Source organism: Hippocampus guttulatus, chromosome 11 (assembly GCF_054856545.1).
Source record: "Hippocampus guttulatus isolate MCC_2025c chromosome 11, RoL_Hgut_1.0, whole genome shotgun sequence".
Lineage (NCBI taxonomy): Eukaryota > Metazoa > Chordata > Actinopteri > Syngnathiformes > Syngnathidae > Hippocampus > Hippocampus guttulatus.
Window position 1 is genome coordinate 16,714,201 of NC_141271.1, and position 18,371 is coordinate 16,732,571.

Here is an 18,371-nt window from a genome sequence, read left to right on the forward strand (position 1 = left end):
TTTGCACATCTGCCTCACAGTCGAGGTTTTGGCTTCAAATTCAGGCTCACGTCCTCTTGTGTGGTGTTAGCATCATCTCCTTGTGTTTTTGTGGGTTTTCTCCACATATTCTGGCTACTCCCACATTCCGAAAACAAACAAGTATGTTAGGTACATTCAATTTGGCAATCGTTAGTGATTTATTATTATTATTTTTACAAACCTTAATAGTTTTTTTTAATCGCTGATAGACATTCAATATGTTCTTTTCCGCGTGAAATATCCAAAATATGAGTAGTTTAAGTTGTAATATCACCAATTACCACTAGATGGCAGACATGTCTTATTTGCACTTACACTGGGTCTTATAGTGCCCTATACTACAGTGTGAGTGGACCTAATATATACTGTATATTTTTTCAATTTGGAATGATATGTAGGACAAACAGTACCTCATTATATGAACATTTTGAGTGAGTTGATTTGAAATGTACAAAATAAATTCTTGCACTTAATGCTGGTTTCTTGTTCAACAGTTTTGGGCTGTCCTTGAATGGCACTTATTAGTCACAGATGCACTCATTTTGTCCATATTTAAAATTGCATTACCCCAACAAGGATAAGCGCGATAAAAATTGGATTTATGGATCATGAAAGTATTTTATCGCACTTGGTACCAACTCGAATGTACGGTATGTTTCACATTGCATCCCTGTCCTTTTATTTTATTTTACGTATCATCTGGACATTTAGAAACAGTCGATGTCATTAGGACGCATTTGGAGCTTTTTTTGTGTCGACAGCCGCTTGTGATAGTTTTTCTAAAAGCAGAATCTCGATGAAGCTCTCTCATTCCATTGCAAGTGTACATCATGTTCTGGCTGGTATCAAACGGAGTGTATGTGGAAGAATGGGACACAATCTTCGAATAATTCCGGCATCTCCATTCATCCGATTTTAAGAGCAGATTATTTCCATGTGATGAGGCGGGCATGACGATCAGGCGTGACAGCGCTCGGTATCACTTCAGGTGTCCGAGCCGATTTCTGTCCGCCCGTCAGAATCTCCTGCGGTGTTTCCTTCTTCCCCGTTTGCCGCGGCTGCTGCATTGTGGCTCTCCTGTGCACGCCTCATGCGTGAGTTCAACAAAAGCACACTTCAGGATGCTCACATTCCGGCGCTTCAATGGCGCCCGCCAACCCATGCGCACGCACGCCATTACTCCTTGGCGTGGCCCACTCTCCGCTCCGTGCCTTGTGTGTCACGCTAAAAATAGCGCCTCGCTTAGGAGTCGCTCTCACGCCTTGAACCTCCTCTCGTAATCGTGCGCTTCTTGCTGGCATGCTCCAGAGCATCACTCACAAATGTCACGGCGCCGCGAGTGTGTCACAGGACCAAATCTGCTCGGTAATCCGTTTGTTCCGCAACGTCGTTACCTTCCCTGGGAAGAGAGGAGGATTTTTTTTTCTCATTTGTGAGGTGACTCAAGGGAGGAGGAAAAACTGCTTTGTTGCAGAAATTGCACTCTCACGGAAGTCAGCATACAGATTGAATGTATGTGCTGGTAATGGGCACGGACAGCGGGTTCTTTACAGGATGTTTTTGTTCAAGGTGAAGATGATACCCCGCAACCATCCACCATGTTCCTTTGTAGGTGTCATGTTGAGCATTTTGTGTCTCCTCATCCATCCATCCATCCATTTTCTGCACCGCTTATCATTGGGTTGTACGTGAGACGAAGCGTATCCCGGTTGACTTCAGGCAAAGGTGGACCACATCCTGGATTGGGCGCCAATTAATCTCAAGGCCTTTATAGGGACAGATGACCATTCAAATTTACATTCAAATGATCACCTAGTGGAAACGAGACCTCAACTAGTGAGTTCATGTTAAAATGCTGTACCTCTAAATCCTATACTCCACTGCAAACCTCTCTGAATACGTTAACAAAGAAACATCCATCCAATTTTTTTTCACCTCTTTTGCAGCACAGCAAATTGTGAAGGTATTTCTGGGGATGTGGCTAGCGAGTGTACCTTTTGACTTGCATATTTTTCAAACGGTGACTCAGTGGTTTTGAGTTGTTTGAAGGTCAACTAAAGCGGTGCTAACAGTGACTTCCACCCACACGAGTGAGTCACAAAAAAACCCCAATAAAGACAGTCTGCGCGCAATCCGACGCGTCGTCACTTCCTTCCAACTTTTTTGTCTTCGCAGTGACCTGCTGTCTTCAGATTATGTCGAGATCCATTACGAGGGGGATAAGCCTGTCCTATCAAAGGTAACGGATGGATGCATGGATGGTTGGATGTGTTGAGGTGAATGGATGAATGGTTGGAAATTGCTGCGTCATGACCGCTTGCAAGAACCAGTCCAATCCATATTTATTGAGAGCACATTTAAACAGGGTTGGCCAAAGTGTTGTACAATTCACGCCAAAGGAGAAAAAGTGTTTTTTTTTTTTAATGATCTGTTCTTCATTGTGGGAGGCACTACAGTAAGGGCTAACTAGCTAATTAGATCCAATTCAATATTCCGCCTTTCCAAAGATAATCATGCTCACTTTTAGCTGACCCGAGAGGGGCATTACTTTAACAACGTGTTTGTTATCGTGGTGGTAGTTTGCACCGCATCATCATGTTGTTTATACCCCTTGCATGGAGCGAAGTCACGTCAGCAAAAATATTCAAAACACATCCTCGCATGAGGCGCTGCAATTCTGCACCACCGCAAACTCGGGTTGGGTTGAATGCACAAAACTCGAGTCACCCTCCATTGTGCGCGGGGGACATAAATGATCTTTACCTTTCATAGTTTTTCCCCTCATCGTTGTCTCCTTCAAAGCTGAACGCTAATGTCTCTGAAATAGCGGAATGTGTAATAGGGCTCTTATGTGGGATTTTATTAGATTGTGCAAGTGGTCCAAACGTTGCGGCTAGTTGGTGTATGCACCTCCGTACGCATGAGACAAGTGAGCAAGCGAGGCAGGCGGTAGAATAAGGGCTGTTTGCAGCTGCTGATTCAGGCTGCATGGTGTGCGTGTACTGTAGCTGAATCAGCAGGCTTTCGACACCCCCCCCCCCCCCCCCACACACGTTCCCGCAACCTCCTCTACTGGATCTCTGCTCACGTGACGAGGGAGGGGAAGCACTCTGCAGTGTTGGTGCGGTGTTAGATGGATGGATGGGGGGGGGGGGGGGGGAGTGTCGTCCACTCACCCCATGCCTTGACAGCTGAGTCACAGATAGCACCAAGACCTACTTTGCAATGTACTCACGATCCCTATTAAAAGCAGAGGGGGCCGCACCATATACATCAGCATCCGCAAGACACCCTGTTCCACGTTCGGAGACTTCCAACTCATGTTATTTCAAAAAAAAAAAAAAAAAAAAAAGGAAAAGCAAAATCAAGCAAATCCACACACATATCCTCTGATGCGCGTAGTAGTGTGACAACGGTGGCAAGTGCTCTATATTTACAATCCAAATTTCAATATTTGTTCCATGAAATAGTCCCAATGTAATCACAGCAGTCTATTCTCTTCCTTGCATAGCCTTTCTCTTGGCTGCACTGCTTGTTCCATTTTTTATTTTTATTTATTTTTTTGTCCAACCAGAATTTGGCCTCGGTGTGCACCCATGTCAAACTAATACGGCCACAGCCTTAAGAATCAGTAGTGCTGTCCGCTATCCTTTAAATTATATTAGCTATGCGACTGTTTCTTGAAATAATCAGAATTCAACTTCATCCTCCTGCGCCGGAGTGCTGACCGTCAATAACGTCCGCATTTTTCCCGCCTCCTGATTTGTTTGTCGGAGCAAAACGTGTTTCCAGCCCCCGGCGACGAGCCAAACATCTGTCTAAAACTGCGCACATTCCAACTCTTAACTCATTCAGTACCAGTGAATTCTGGACCAAGTCTGAAAAGACGTTTAAAAACGTCTTTGGGAGTGAATGAGTTAATAATCAGCAATCTCCGTGAATATGCCGGTTTTTGATTTTGTCTTTTGTATGTTTTTCTGCTGTGACTGCATCTTCCTCCCTCAGGGCGGTGAGCACTGTTACTACCACGGGCAGGTGAGAGGCAACGGTGGCTCCCGTGTGGCCTTATCTACCTGCAACGGGCTGCAGTAAGTGAACAGAATTGTGTGCGCAGCGATGAGGGACTCATACGCACATTTCTCGGCTCCTTTTCTAATATTGACTCAGTTATCGAGCTGTCTCTCTCTCGCTCTCTCTCTCTCTCTCTCTCCGTTTTCAGCGGGATGTTTGACGATGGAGCCCATGTGTATGTAATTCAGCCTCTACAACAGACTCATTCAATCGTAAGTTAGTGGCTAAGTATGGATCTCATTTTTTTTTCTCTGCTACAGGGTGTCCGAAAAGCCGCTGTACACCTTTTCAATTTTTTTCTTTCAGTTGTGATTCGGTCAGACGTGAGGCCATTAGCGTTTGACAGTTCAGCCTTTGCAGCTTTTTGTGAGCGTATTATTCCCTGGCCCGCGGATGGCCGACATTTGGAAGAGTGTTGCAAAACTGCTGCGTGGCATGAAACTTTTCGTTTTTGTTGCCGTCGCACCGCTTCAACGCAGAGTGCAATTTAGGCTATTCCCGCCAAGTTCTTGACAAACCGTGCAGCACAAGGCCTTCCACTGCCACCGCTGATGACAACACCAAACTCCCTGTAGAGCAGGCGCGAAGGTGCGCCCCGGTTCCCGCGGATGGTAAAAAAAACGAGTGGTGCTGTCACGACTGTTCACCTTTGATCCTTAACCTCACCACATTTGAATGTGTTCTTTCGTGATTCTGTAGAAATCTTTTTTCTTTTTTGCATAATCCCGATGAACCATATCATGCCTGCTGTATACTGTTAACGATGTCAAAATGAATGCAGTGAAAAAGGTCAACAACAAAGCTAGCGCTACCCTAAGGCCGCAACCCTGCCTCGACACTTTGCGTCATGTTTCGCACTCACAACGATAACGTTCTACTTTCCGATTTCATCACGGGAAAATACATCTTGTCACGCGTAAAGTCCGATCAATACCACTCGAATGTCTCATGACCCATTTCGCATAACTTACACTCGAGCTGTCCGGGCGTCAACCAGTGAATGTACCATGTTTGTCTAAGCATTCTAAAATGGATGTCAGCAATGATCATAAACATGTTTGACAGTTTCCTGGCCCAGGGTCAGTGGCCTTCCCTTTCTCTGTCGTCATTCGGTGAACAAACATGACATCTTTGGGGATACTACAAGATTAGAATGTGACGGTAGGAAAGGGTGGAGGGCAGAAGGGCGTGGAATGTTGAGGTCGAGGAACAGAAGGTGAGGAATCAGGGGAGTGCCAGGCCATCTCTCTGAACCGAACCCCGGGGCTTCCTGTGATAAAAAAGAGGAAGCAGGAAGCAAAAAAAGACGGCGATCGTCGCAGAAGTGACAGTCGCCAAGGTGACAGGGAATACATGCACCTCAGAAGGGGGACGCCACAGCTTCAGACCATGATTAAAGTTGATCATTTAGTCTTTGAAAAATTCTTTAAAAATCCACTGTGTCTCTTCCCGCTGAATGTTTTAGCTTTGAGGAATACACTTTAACATTTCTCAACTCAACGGACAAAATGTCTGCTCTAAAACGCGTCTGAGTCTTGCTATCATTGGTATGACACTAGTTTGAATTGAGTTTACTGTATCTTGCGTGATCGATTCCAAGGTTGTGTTACTTTTTTCGTCTGCAACATCTATGTTTTTTTTAACGTCATGAAGGGTTTTACGCAATAAACACCTTCCATGGATCTTCCTCTCAGTGGCTGTTTGTGCTCTCTAACCCCTCAGGACACAGCTGGCAGGCCTCACCAGCTCCGAAGAACTGCCTCGTTTCAGTGGAAAAATGAGTCACAGCAACTGGGTAAAGATTTACGCCGTCAAACATCATCCTAAAAAAAAAAGAAAGTCCTTTCTTGAAGGGCCTCCACCCCATTCTGTCACGCATTTCATCTCCATATTGTGTGGCTGCAATGTAGCATACATACTAGCAGGGGTGCTAGTGAGCAAACTTCCACTGACCAAGCTGAAAAATACAAAAATAGGCACAGTTTTTTTTGTTGTTTTTTTTTTTTAAAGAGTACGCTTGTGTACTGAATGTTTTGGCCATACCTGCCCACCATGTGTGCTGACGCTGACTTGTGCGTGTTGTTTACACTCGTAGCGGCGGAGGAGGAGGAGGAGAAGCTCTTCTCGGATCTGGATGAACTCTCCTGGCTGATGCGCCGGAAAAAGCGAGCCGTGAGTGTCTGACGTCATCTCTCTTGAAGAGACACCACAAACTTGCTTTCACCCGCCCGTCAATTGTTATGTAATGATGTCAAGCGTCGACATAGTTTTGACTGGACTCCAAAGCATTTCACACAAGGGCTCTGCAGTAAAAAGCGGGGGAAAAGCCCACTGTTGACTTCTGATTGATCCGCTCCGTTTATGTGACAGATAAGTGTATTTGAGGAGATGAAATACTTGGAGATCATGATTGTCAGTGACCACAGTATGGTAAGTCCTTTTATCGATCCGTTTCGATCAACGGATCTGCAACTTTGACTTCTTAATTCCTCTTGCCGTGTCCCTGCAGAACAAACGACAAAAAACCAAGCAGCACACCCGGAATTTTGCCAAGTCTGTGGTCAATCTGGTGGACGCTGTGAGTAAGATCTTCCCCCTTTTCGACCGGGCCTGTTTTTTTTCGTGGTTGTGTTTGTTGCTCAGTCAGTTGGACCAACATTTTCAAGTCCAGACTGACTCACTCAAGTAACATTAAAGTGGAACCATTGGCTGAGTGAGCTTCTCACCACAGTTCTACCATTCGTGTGACTCATCTTCAAAATGATTTTATCAACATTGGAGTAGTCCCTCGTAGGAATCCCGTGCAAGCATTTTAACAGCTGTTATGGTTTGGCTTGATGAATTACTTGACGTTTCTGCTCTGTGGTTTTGAAGGCCACGAGTGTCACAGAAACTGAACATTGTCAACAAACTGCAACGGCTCGGCATTTTCCGACGCGGCTGAATCGGTGTTGCCCGGCCTTGACTGAGCCAAGGCACATCTTAAAAAAAAAAAAAGAATAAATTGTTCACATACGGAAAATTTGTCTCAATTTACTCACAATTTTTCTTGCTAAATGTCAGTGTGAAATCTGGGCCTGTTTATTTCTTCCTGGCACTGTACGTCGCTGACATACAGAGATGAACGCAGATGGATCGATTATTTCTGTGAAGTAAATGATCATTTTCAGACCAGTGAAGTGAAATTTGAGAATTCCCCACGACAACACCCGACGGTCTCTCACGGTACACTTGTGCAGTGATTCCCAACAGGCTGGGAGAGACCATCCCGGACCTCCAAGGAATTGACTCCGTTTCACCTGATTTGCTACCATTCATAGAACAGAATAATGACGTTTTGTTCAACTAAAGTAAACTGAGATGATATGGTAAATATTTCAGCAGTGATACTTTTTGACATTTTTAATTTGGTGGATCGCTTTGAGATTTTAAATGTAAAATGGGTGACCACACTGACAGTACCTGCCGCTGCTCAATGTTTGGGAATAAGATTTTTTTTTTTTAAATTTCGTTCCCATTGTTGCACTGAAGGTATTATTATTATTATTATGGAAGCCGCTGATGGTGTAGTGGTGCACTTGCCTGACCTCTGCGCAGACAGCATGGGATCGGTTCCCACTCAGTGACGGGTGTGGATGTGGGCGTGAATGGTCCTTTGTCTTTTTATGTGCCCTGTGACTGACTGGCGACCAGTTCAGGGTGCAGTCTGCCTTCCGCCCGTAGTCAACTGTGATAGGCTCCAGCAATTCCTTGCCTACCCTCTTAAGTAGTGTGGCTTGTTTGTAAATGATTCCTTAACGTTTTAAAGATGTAGTGCCCCCTCTTGGTGTGAATTGTAAAAACTTGATGAATCAATAGCTTGTTCCTTCGCCCTCTACCGTCACCATTTTTCTCCAGGGCGAATGACTGACGGAGTACAGCTATAAAATGGATGGCCACGAAGTCACATCCATTATAGGCCATACATCCAAGTGTCCATTGAATTTTGTTCAATACTCATCCCTATACTTCTTTCATGTGCTACCGGAAGCCCATCTCGGGTGACATTTGGTGAGAAGCAAGGTAGACTGACCTGTGCCTGCGCCTGCGCCTGCTGCTTCTGGCAGGTCTTCAAAGAGCAGCTGCGAACTCGTGTGGTGCTGGTTGCTTTGGAGATCTGGACAGACAAAGATCAGATTCCGGTCAGCGTGAGGCCGTTGGAAATGCTGCGTGATTTTTCCAAGTACCGCCAGCAGAGCATCAAGCACCACGCAGACGCAGTGCACCTCTTCTCGTAAGTTCCGAAAAGCACACTTTGACACCCGTGTGATAGTGCCCCTCCACATTTTATTTATTTTTTTTGTCTTACAGAAATGTGACCTTTCACTACCGCAGAAGTAGCGCAGCCTACTTCGGAGGCATGTGCTCTGTGAGCCGGGGGGTTGGCATCAATGAGGTCAGATTCACCCCGCGCACTTAATGTCCTCTGTCACGCGGGTCGAGGATCACACGGTCTGTTGGTGTGACCGACCCTCTGCTATTCTCACAGTACGGCAGCACCTGGTCCATGGCGGGCTCTTTAGCCCAGAGCCTGGCTCAGAATCTGGGCATCCAGTGGGACCCCGCATCCAAGAGAAGTATACATTTTATTTGATGTTTCTTACCTGAGCCAGAGAGGGCAGGCTCCAATGCTTACCCGAATCGTCAGACAAAATATCGGGACGGCAGCGGTTTGGTTAGGCAAACAGCGGTTTGAGGTTTTCAGATAGCCGCCTCGGAAAATGCACTTCCAGTTTCGCTATTTCCAGTCAAGAGGTTTGCGGTGTAACCGGAGTAATCTGGGGCTATCGTTGTTGTTGAAAAAAACCCCCCACTTTTAGTGATTAAACTGCTGGAAGTACTCAGAAGATGTATTAAAAGCTCCGTAAATCAACCTAATCCACATGGCTGATGAATTTTGATTTGTTTTTGACCTGTTATACCATAAAGGTCATCTTCTGAAAAGTAGACCATAAGTATGTCTGCAAGACATGAAACAAGCTGCTGCCCTACAAGACTGCTAGCTCAAAAATACTACACAAATCAAATATTTATAGTTTCCAAATTATGAAATTACTGGCCATAACGTTAGGGACACACCTGCACCGTGTGAAGCGATCTAATACTGGATTAGGCAGCTGTTTCTTGCAGCTCACAAAAATATTAGGAACCGTCTCGCAGTCCTGTCCCCGAATGTGCAACCGTAATAATATGTAAATTATTAACATGCAATTTAGCATTTTTTTTTCAAGAGCTTTTGTATTGGCTTACATTGAATTGTGGCGAATATAACGAGTGATTGTCAATGTTGATGTAAAGTTTCAGAAGAGATTCTGAATGCAATTTCATTGTTGTTTTTGTCCTAAAGAGAGACGCTATCGTTAATCCTTGTAATTTAGCTACAGGCACTGTCTTAAAAAAAAAAAAAAAAAAGTCCTGGAATATTTAATTCCTGTTTCTGTGCCCTTTCCTGTCTTGCAGAGGAGTGCGGTTGCACTGACTCGTGGGCCGGCTGCATCATGGAGGACACTGGGTAATGTCCAGCATTTATCCCACATTGGCTGGCTTCCCACCGGGTTGTAAAGTTGCAGGAAGTTAGAAATGAGACTTTGAGAATGTCTGGTACTTTAGATGAATTCACATAACTCGGCAAAAGAAAAAAGAAAAAAATGTGGAGAAAAATGAAGGCAAATTGACTCTCGCTGCTGTTTGATCTATTATGTCGAAGTTTGCAAAGTATAAATTGAAGACGCCAATAAATCAGCCATTTAATCACTCGTCACATGAAAGAACAAGAGAGTCACACGCACACACGCACACACACACACACACACACACACACACACACACACACGAACACACACGAACACGCAGTTCTTCCAGATGTACTTGACAGATGTCTGCAACCTCCCTTCCACAGTGTCCAACACCCACGGAGATTCTCCAAATGCAGCATTTCAGACTACAAGGACTTCCTGTTGAAAGGTGGAGGCTCGTGTCTGTTTAATAGGCCCACAAAGGTTTGATGCTCACCACTCGGCATGGCTATGAACACATCGAAATCACGGAATGTCACTCTTAACGCTTGCACCGAGCCTTTCATGCCCACTTGATGTATTTTGGCAGTTGTTGGAGCCCACCGAGTGCGGGAATGGATTTGTGGAAGTGGGAGAGGAGTGCGACTGCGGCGCGAGAGCTGTGAGTTTTGTCTCCCCCCCCCCCCCCTTCCCTAGGATGTCACAAATGTTTGCAGCCCATGTGTATGTTCAGTTAGCTGCAGCACCGTTTCTATATTCAGGAGTGCTACAAGGGATGCTGCAAAAAGTGTTCACTGGCCAACGGGGCGCACTGCAGCGACGGCCCCTGCTGCAATACCACGTGCCTGGTAACCGCTTGACGAAACGCACAGTGTTTCCACAAGCCATATTCGGGGATGCTTCTTCAGATATGCTCATACGCATCCTTTTCGCTTGTTTTCTTGCCATTGCCAGTTCTTCCCGCGAGGTTACAGTTGCCGCTATGCTGTGAATGACTGCGATATCTCAGAGACCTGCTCCGGGGACTCTGGACAGGTGTTGTTGTATTGCACTATGACGCCGTTCAATCTGTTGTGTGAATGCCGAGACGGAATTCACGGCGCCGCATGTTGTGCGTGCGAAAGCAACTTTATTTATTGAATACACAGCGGTGCCTTGAGATACGAGCGGCCCGACTCATGAAATGTTCAAAATACAAGACATCGATCAGTTCGTTTATTTATTTATGCTGTGGCTTGGTAGCAGCTCATTTCATAATAAGCAGAGGTTTAGCAACAATTTATCAACGAGGCAACGAGCTGTTTCGTGCCACTCTTGGTCGAAGTTGACTGTTGACTAAACATAAAACAAAGAGAACTACGCATGTTTTAAAAACCACCACAAACCTTTTGGAAATTTGGGGGGGAAAAGCAGAATGCTAACAAACAATGCAAAATGCCATTGACATGCTAATGGTTAGCGTCGATCGTTGCGGTTTTAGAAGCAATGGCTGGAACAGTGGAATCATTACTGAGTCACTCACAGGAGTAATAATAGTAGAAGTACTATTCTTCATGGTTTTATGATGTGCAAAATGTTAAATTTGCATTGACAACTGTTGACAAAGGTTTTTTTCTTTTTTTTTTTTTAGCTTCTCTGTGCGGCCTGGTACCACACCAGTAGTTAGTGGACTGCTGCTTCGAACACTGAAAAGCAGCGATGGCGTAATGATGTCACGGCCCGGTAGCAGACAATCAAATTTCTCTGATAAATGGGCTCTATGTTTATATAGCACTTTTACTGCCTTTCGTCACTGAACGCGTTCGCCAATGTCACCTCATTGACCCAGTGATTAATGGACTATGTTTTAATGGAAGGCAAGTTAACAGCTCGCGCACACTCTATGTGATGGAATGCAATTATGGCGCGAGGTTATGGAGAGACTTTGAGGGTGAGGGGGACAGTGAAGTTGATGAAGTACAGTGGGAATGGTGTGATGTCATCCCAAGGCTGCCCCAGAGCCACTTGTGCACTCGAGGGAGCAAACGTGTGCGCCACTTTTGGTTTTTGAAATGGATAGGTGGACTCGGTCGTTCATAAATGAAGTATGAAAGAAAAGTGAAATATGTAAGATGAAATATTGTGTAAAATACTGTGGTACTTGAGATATGAGTGACCTGACTTGAGTTTTTTTCAAGACAAGAGCGGTCATTCGACTTTACTTTGGCAAATATTCAACAATTTTTCAAATAAAAGGCTTCAACACGCACACACATAGGTGGTCTAGCCTCTAGTCAGCTATCTTAACGCTAATAGGAAAGGAAATCCATGTAAAACCTTTCTAGTCACTGATATTTGAATACAGACAATCCAGCAGCGCATTTAAACACAGTATATTCACACAGTATATTCTTTATCCTCTGCCAGGAGACGAGCCGCCTTTCCTGTACAGACATATCTACTTGTCTGGCTTATACTGCCCCCAAGTGGCTAAGACAGGCAGCAGCCACAGTTTTGCCATTCAACTGATGCGGCGTGACAAAAACAGTTGAATTACATTTACGTCATTACTGTATGCTTTAAAAAAATTACATTATAACGTTATTTAACAAATTGAACTCGCACCTCAAGGCACCAACGAATTTTGCCGAAAAAAGTGAAATGATAATCCTCAATATGTTTTCATGATTAATCTTTCATCCATGAACCAACCAATTCTTTCGAATTAAAGACCATTTTTATCAATAAAAAAAGGTCAAGTTAAAAGCCACATTAATGCGCACCGTAAATTGGATTGTTCATTGACACGCTGTGATTTGTTCACCCCGGTGATAGTATTTTGTGGCATTTGGGCTCGGAAATCACTCCGCATTCACAATGTATTTTGAAACGATTTAATCTATCAATTCAATTTTGTAGTTGCCTTCCTTTTGTTTATTGCATGTTTCAGACGCGTGTTTTGCCTCTTCACAGTGCCCTCCCAACCTTCATAAACAAGACGGGTACCTCTGCCAGGTGAACCAGGTAGGGATAAGAATCGAGACGATAACAGTCGAATAATCAGCGCCGGCCCCAATGCGACGGATGCCTCTCATTCACTTTCCCATCCCAAAGGGGCGCTGCTACAGTGGGGAGTGTAAGACCCGAGAGAACCAGTGCAGATACATCTGGGGGCCAAGTAAGAAGAGTAGATCGCACAAAACGAAGTTGGGTTGCCCCACCTACTCCGGCTCTTTTGTCTCATCAGAGGCTGGAGGCTCAGAGAAGTTCTGCTACGAGAAGTTAAACACCGAGGGCACCGAGAAGGGCAACTGCGGAAGGGACGGCGACAAATGGATCCAGTGCGGCAAGCAGTGAGTACCGAATGGGAAATGCTCCTCCAAAATCATTTCCACATATTGTGACTAGAAATTTGCAACCCCCAGAGCTTCCAGGTGAAAAAGTACCTTCCAAAGCTTTTCAAATTTCCTGCAAGTTATGATTTTTCAGACAAACAGGAGTGGCGAAATTGTTACTTTTTCGGTCAGCATTGATTGAGCTTTTACTCGACTGGGATTTACTGTATTTGGCAGTAGCATTCAGCTGCAACTTTGGAATGATCAGATTCGGTGATAGTTTTTCTCGCTGACCTCTTCTCGGCGTTTGTGTTTTTCCACTCGAGAGGGAGTGAGGCCATGCCAAGTTTGAAGTGAGAAAAAAAAAAAAAGCAATTATGCAGCAACTTATCACAATTCAATTTGCAAGAGAACTATTAGTCCGTCGTGACTGATGAGTCTCGCAAACAGCAGTCAAATTGGAGGTCCCGAGATGATTTAACTGAGAGGGAGGATGAATATTAATCAGAACTTTCTCTCTACTTCCACAGCGATGTCTTCTGTGGTTATCTCTTGTGCACCAACATTGGCCGCAACCCTCGCATTGGAACAATGAAAGGAGATATCACCCCCACCTCTTTTAAACATCAAGGCAGGCTGATAGACTGCAGGTAAACCCGTTGTTTCCGGTCATACGAAATCTATCAAATCCACAGGACTGCAACACTGCCCGCTGACCTTTTCTCGCAGCGGTGGACACGTTCTTTTGGACGATGAGACCGATTTAGGCTACGTGGATGACGGGAGTCCTTGCGGGCCGTCAATGATGTGCCTTGACCACAAGTGTCTGTCCATCCAGTCGCTCAACATTAGCACCTGCCCCACTGGACCAAATGGCCAAGTGTGCTCTGCTCACGGGGTGAGTCCTGCTGGGAAACGACTCCCAAAGTAAACACAATGCTCTGAATGGCATGCTAATAGGAAACGTGATGTCATAACTGCCGTCATAAACGCCCGACCCGCCAAGTGTATTATTTCCACCATGCAGCGGTGACTTCAGATACGGGTGACCCGACACGCAAATTTTTCGAGAATTTTAAAATGTATGTTACATTCTGGCGGCCCGGTAGTCCAGTGGTTAGCACGTCAACTTCACAGTGCAGAGGTTGCAGGGTTCGATTCTGGGTGCGGTCTTCCTGTGTGGAGTTTGCATGTTCTCCCTGTGCCTGCGTGGGTTTTCTGCGGGTACTCCAGTTTCCTCCTACATTCCACAAACATGCATGGCAGGCTGATTGAACACTCTAAATTGTCCCTAGCGGGTCAACTGGTTAACATGTCCGCCTCACAGTGCAGAGGTGCAGCGTTCGATTCATGCTGCGGCCTTTCTCCGGGTGTTCCGGTTTCCTCCCACATTCCAAAAACATGCCTGCCAGGCTGATTGAACACTCAAAATCGTCCCGAGGTGTGACTGTGAGCACGAACGGTTATTTGTCTCTGTGTGCTCTGCGATTGGCTGGCAACCGGTTCAGGTTGTCCCCCGCCTGCTGCCCGATGACGGCTGGGAAGGCACCCCAAGAAAAAAGTGTCATTTGCCCCTTTTGTGTCACCGACTTGATTGTCCACATGCTGCTGTGCATTTGTATGCTTCGTATACTGTAGGTGTGCAACAACGAAGCCACATGCACCTGTGACACCACGTGGGCGGGGACAGACTGCAGTATGCCTGACCCTCCGAAAGTCCCCGAGACCACTCCAACTCAAGGGCCCAAGGGTTAGTTTTCACCTCTTTCTTCCAAAATACGCCGCTTTATTTGCAACGCATATTAGTATCGGTTTCTCCGACGTCATTGCTGAAGATCGCGATTCTCAGTTTGGTACGCGGGTTTCGAACAGCTGTTTGTGTTTAAAGTGGGGCACAATTTTTATTTAGCTTTTATGCGCAATACATTTTAAGTTATTCTATTTAAGAAAATGTTCTTGTTCTATTCAAGCACAGTGCACACACACATATGTTTCAGCAGGTTACAAGTATGTCAAACATTGTCGCTATCGGTTGGAATCCTCGCATACCCCAAATAATTTTACGGTGGACGTAAGCTCACCCGAGAATGCATTACGATCATTGATTAAAATGGTAAAACACCTCCAAGTCTATGCTCACTGCGACCTTCCCCAGACTTTTTTTCCATAAGGTCTTCGAGCCATGAATGATTCTATAAATACAGTAAAACGATAAGATGACGAAGCAATTTAATAGGTGGGAAATATGAGCTTCGTGGCTGACGAGTTCCTTCTGCACCAAAGCATTACAGCGATCCATTTGGACATATTGAAACGCATCCAAGCTAAGTATTTTGACTCAATAATGATCTTGAAAAAAAATTTGGACATCCGAGGTTTCCGCCCGACATCGTCTGCCCGCATTTTAGGAACCTCAACCTCGTTTCCGATGATCTCTTAGGCCCACTATACGACTGTATTTTCATTTTGATCGTGATGGTGGAACAAAGTTCTTTTTTCAGCGGTGTAAAAAAAAGTAAGAGATCGGTCTCTGTGTTCAACGTGAACAGCTACTGGAAACCGTTTTTTATCCATAGAACAGGATTTGGATTTGTTTACTCTATTCGTTGCAGAAGAGGACTTTGACCACAGCAGTTTGAAGCGTCGGGGGGGGGGGGGGGTGTTTAGGTAGGGCCGGCGGGCGCCGCTTGAGCAGAAGCCTGCCGTTTGTCTTTTTTTTTTGCCAGGGTGGTAACCATGCTCCTTTTCCCTCCACACAGTGAGCGTGGCCACTAACAGGCTGATAGGGGCAGTAGCAGGGACCATTCTGGCCCTGGGGGTGATTTTTGGAGGCACAGGGTGGGGAATAGAGTAAGCATCCTGAACCCTTTCACAGCTCTTCCTCTCATAGTGGTGCCTCAGTGTGCGGGCGGTTTCGTGAGCCGGCCTGAGCCCGTGTGTGCGTCCCGGTGGCTTTGTGTCTTCTTGTGTGTTGGTGATGACCATATAATCATGTCTAATTGTTTTCAGTGTCGTGTGATTGATTGATTGATGGAACCCTCCCCTCCCGGTGGCCCTCTCCCTTCCCTCCCGCTTCCTGGTGTTCCCCATTTACAATGCCCTCTTCTCCGTCTGCCTCTTCTTCTTCTTCTTCTTCTTCTTCTTCCTCTTCTTTTTAGTCGTCATGTGGTTGCTCCTGTGATCCTCTCCTTTCTGGGGCATGTGGGGCATTTAGATGGACAACTGTCCGCAACCAGAAGAACTGTCCACTTACTGACCTGGCCTTTCTGTGTGTTGAACCCGAAAACCATTCTCTGCATACACTGCAGGCCACACAGAGCGATAACACCCGTCAAACATTTGATGGGTGCTCAACCTTCCCAAGCAGGCCACTGACCGTCACACCGTGTAAACATTAGAATGGGGCCGGAGAGCATGCGAGACGTTGCAATCGTGTCTAGAGTTGCGTGTTATTGCTCCAGCCAGCTAGCATAGAGACTCATGTGTTTCCCCCCCCCCCCCCACCCCCACCCCACCCCATAACCCTTTGCAGGTCCTAGTGCCACCAATCTAATAATAGGCTCCATCGCCGGAGCGATCCTTGTGGCTGCCATAGTGCTGGGGGGGACTGGATGGGGTTTTAAGTAAGCAAACATGCCGCATGCCTCTCCTTGCTCGACCTCCAACATCCCCCGCTGCTTTTAGACGCCAGGGTTTGAGCTCCTGCTGCAGAATATGCACACCCGACTACACATCCTTTCCTTTCCTGGAACGCTGCGTTTCGTGTTAACGTGCGACGAGAGCGCATAGAGGACGTTCAAGGACGGGCGAGCTCCGCACGCGGCCGGTCTGCGGATCTGTAGCAGAACCTCAAACTGAATCGGGCAGATCGGGCCGAGCTCGGTGCTTGACATGCATGCCAAGACGATAGTTTTAAAAAGCATCAGAGGTGTCTTGTTGTTCTTTTAAGATAAATGGAGAGTAGTCAGCCAGTGTGTTAGCACGAATTCGTGTGGCGTGGGTGTTATTCGTCTTTCTCTTGGTGTGTCTTTTTTTTTTTTTTTTTTTTTTACATATTTATAAAACGAAACAATAAGTTAAAACAATAAAAACAAATAAGAGACTGACAGTCTCAAGCTTTGTTGAAATCCGAGGAATAAAAATGTTTTAAGGCAGGTTTTGGAATTTTAAATGTATTTCATATTTAATGCAAGAGATTTAAGTATGTGTATATAAATATACAAATATACATATGCATGTATGTGTGTGTGCAATTTTCAATATACAGTATACAGTATTTATAGTATATGTAAAATTTTATACATATATATTTTTTAATATAACATCAAAAACATCAATGCCCCAATTATTTAATGAAGTAAAGAAATAAAAATGTTTAGAAAACAAGAAATAAATTTTCAGTTCAACAATTTGAGAGGAAGAAACGGCTACATTACTGCAAGAAATAGTATTCGACTCTTAATCTTGCACTTACACGATAAAGAATAAAGAGATGCATATTTTAACCCCCCCCCCCAAAAAAATTCTTTATCCACATTTACTGGAAGAAGTGTGGCAAGAGAAATGCAACAAAATAAAGACAATAGACTGTTGGCAATTAATTGATATTATATTTGATGGCTCAAATATTAGAATTGAAATATACATTTAAACATATGTCAGTGTTTCTGATAGTGTTCGTCCCAGTTGAGAAGCGCGATCCATTGCGCAGTATCGACATTGTGCCCCACCGTTCGGGGCTTTGGAGAGGTTCCTGTCCCTTTCCGCAATCAATTATAGCTTAATCCTGCCACTCTGTACTTATCACATTCTTGGCAGGGGTGAGAAAAAAAATATTTCTGCATGTTCACTCGGGTTCCGAAAAGGTCAAACTGTAGAGCAGGTAAGACCTGCAGCCTACCCCCTACGCGCCCTGCCCCCACCCCCTTCCTTTTCACTGGCCGCCATTGCTGCCTGCTTCGCGGTATACACACACGGCGCATTGCACTGCATGACACCGAGCATAGCGGTAGTTGGGCCTCAACGGGCCTTCTATTGGATCAAGTGCATGACACGATGAGTGCTAAGAGCCCCCACAACAAGCCACAGTACGGGGAGGTTGCGCATCACTCCTGTTGTCCTCTTTGTTGGTGTGCCTTTGTTGTGGTAGTTGCCGACACCGCTGCTCCTGCTTCTGTTGTTGGTGTCTTTCCCCCCCACCCCCACCCCCACCCTCTGTAGATTAATGGGAATTAATTGTATGTCAGCTTCCCTTTCACGACTGGTAAAAAGCAATCGTCAACTGCCGTCTGCATGCACCCTCCAGTTGACCGCGAGGAGCCGACGGGCGTTCGTTTGCATTCACAAACTTTCAAAGGTTTCGGTGCATTTTGCAAAGGTGTCGGAATTTGTGAAACACCAATTCAGCATC

The 18,371-nt window shown here is 45.4% G+C and overlaps 1 protein-coding gene across 5 annotated transcripts in view; it reads left to right on the forward strand.

Annotated features, from left to right (window-relative positions):
* Positions 1-18,371, forward strand: part of adam23b (ADAM metallopeptidase domain 23b) — a 40,783-nt gene that overhangs the window by 20,136 nt on the left and 2,276 nt on the right. For 2 of the 5 annotated variants that reach the window (XM_086124595.1, XM_086124594.1), the window contains 22 exons: positions 2,197-2,260; positions 4,027-4,109; positions 4,241-4,304; positions 5,815-5,887; positions 6,188-6,264; positions 6,463-6,522; positions 6,602-6,670; positions 8,199-8,365; positions 8,443-8,527; positions 8,621-8,708; positions 9,592-9,643; positions 10,031-10,130; positions 10,237-10,308; positions 10,409-10,495; positions 10,602-10,682; positions 12,600-12,650; positions 12,741-12,804; positions 12,874-12,979; positions 13,492-13,611; positions 13,691-13,859; positions 14,600-14,711; positions 16,494-16,584. In XM_086124595.1, coding sequence (XP_085980721.1) covers positions 2,197-2,260; positions 4,027-4,109; positions 4,241-4,304; positions 5,815-5,887; positions 6,188-6,264; positions 6,463-6,522; positions 6,602-6,670; positions 8,199-8,365; positions 8,443-8,527; positions 8,621-8,708; positions 9,592-9,643; positions 10,031-10,130; positions 10,237-10,308; positions 10,409-10,495; positions 10,602-10,682; positions 12,600-12,650; positions 12,741-12,804; positions 12,874-12,979; positions 13,492-13,611; positions 13,691-13,859; positions 14,600-14,711; positions 16,494-16,584 — 1,935 coding nt within the window. Of the gene's footprint in view, positions 1-2,196; positions 2,261-4,026; positions 4,110-4,240; positions 4,305-5,814; positions 5,888-6,187; positions 6,265-6,462; positions 6,523-6,601; positions 6,671-8,198; positions 8,366-8,442; positions 8,528-8,620; positions 8,709-9,591; positions 9,644-10,030; positions 10,131-10,236; positions 10,309-10,408; positions 10,496-10,601; positions 10,683-12,599; positions 12,651-12,740; positions 12,805-12,873; positions 12,980-13,491; positions 13,612-13,690; positions 13,860-14,599; positions 14,712-15,720; positions 15,812-16,493; positions 16,585-18,371 lie in introns of all 5 variants that reach the window. The other 3 variants (XR_015102381.1, XM_086124596.1, XM_086124597.1) reach the window with 3 other exon arrangements.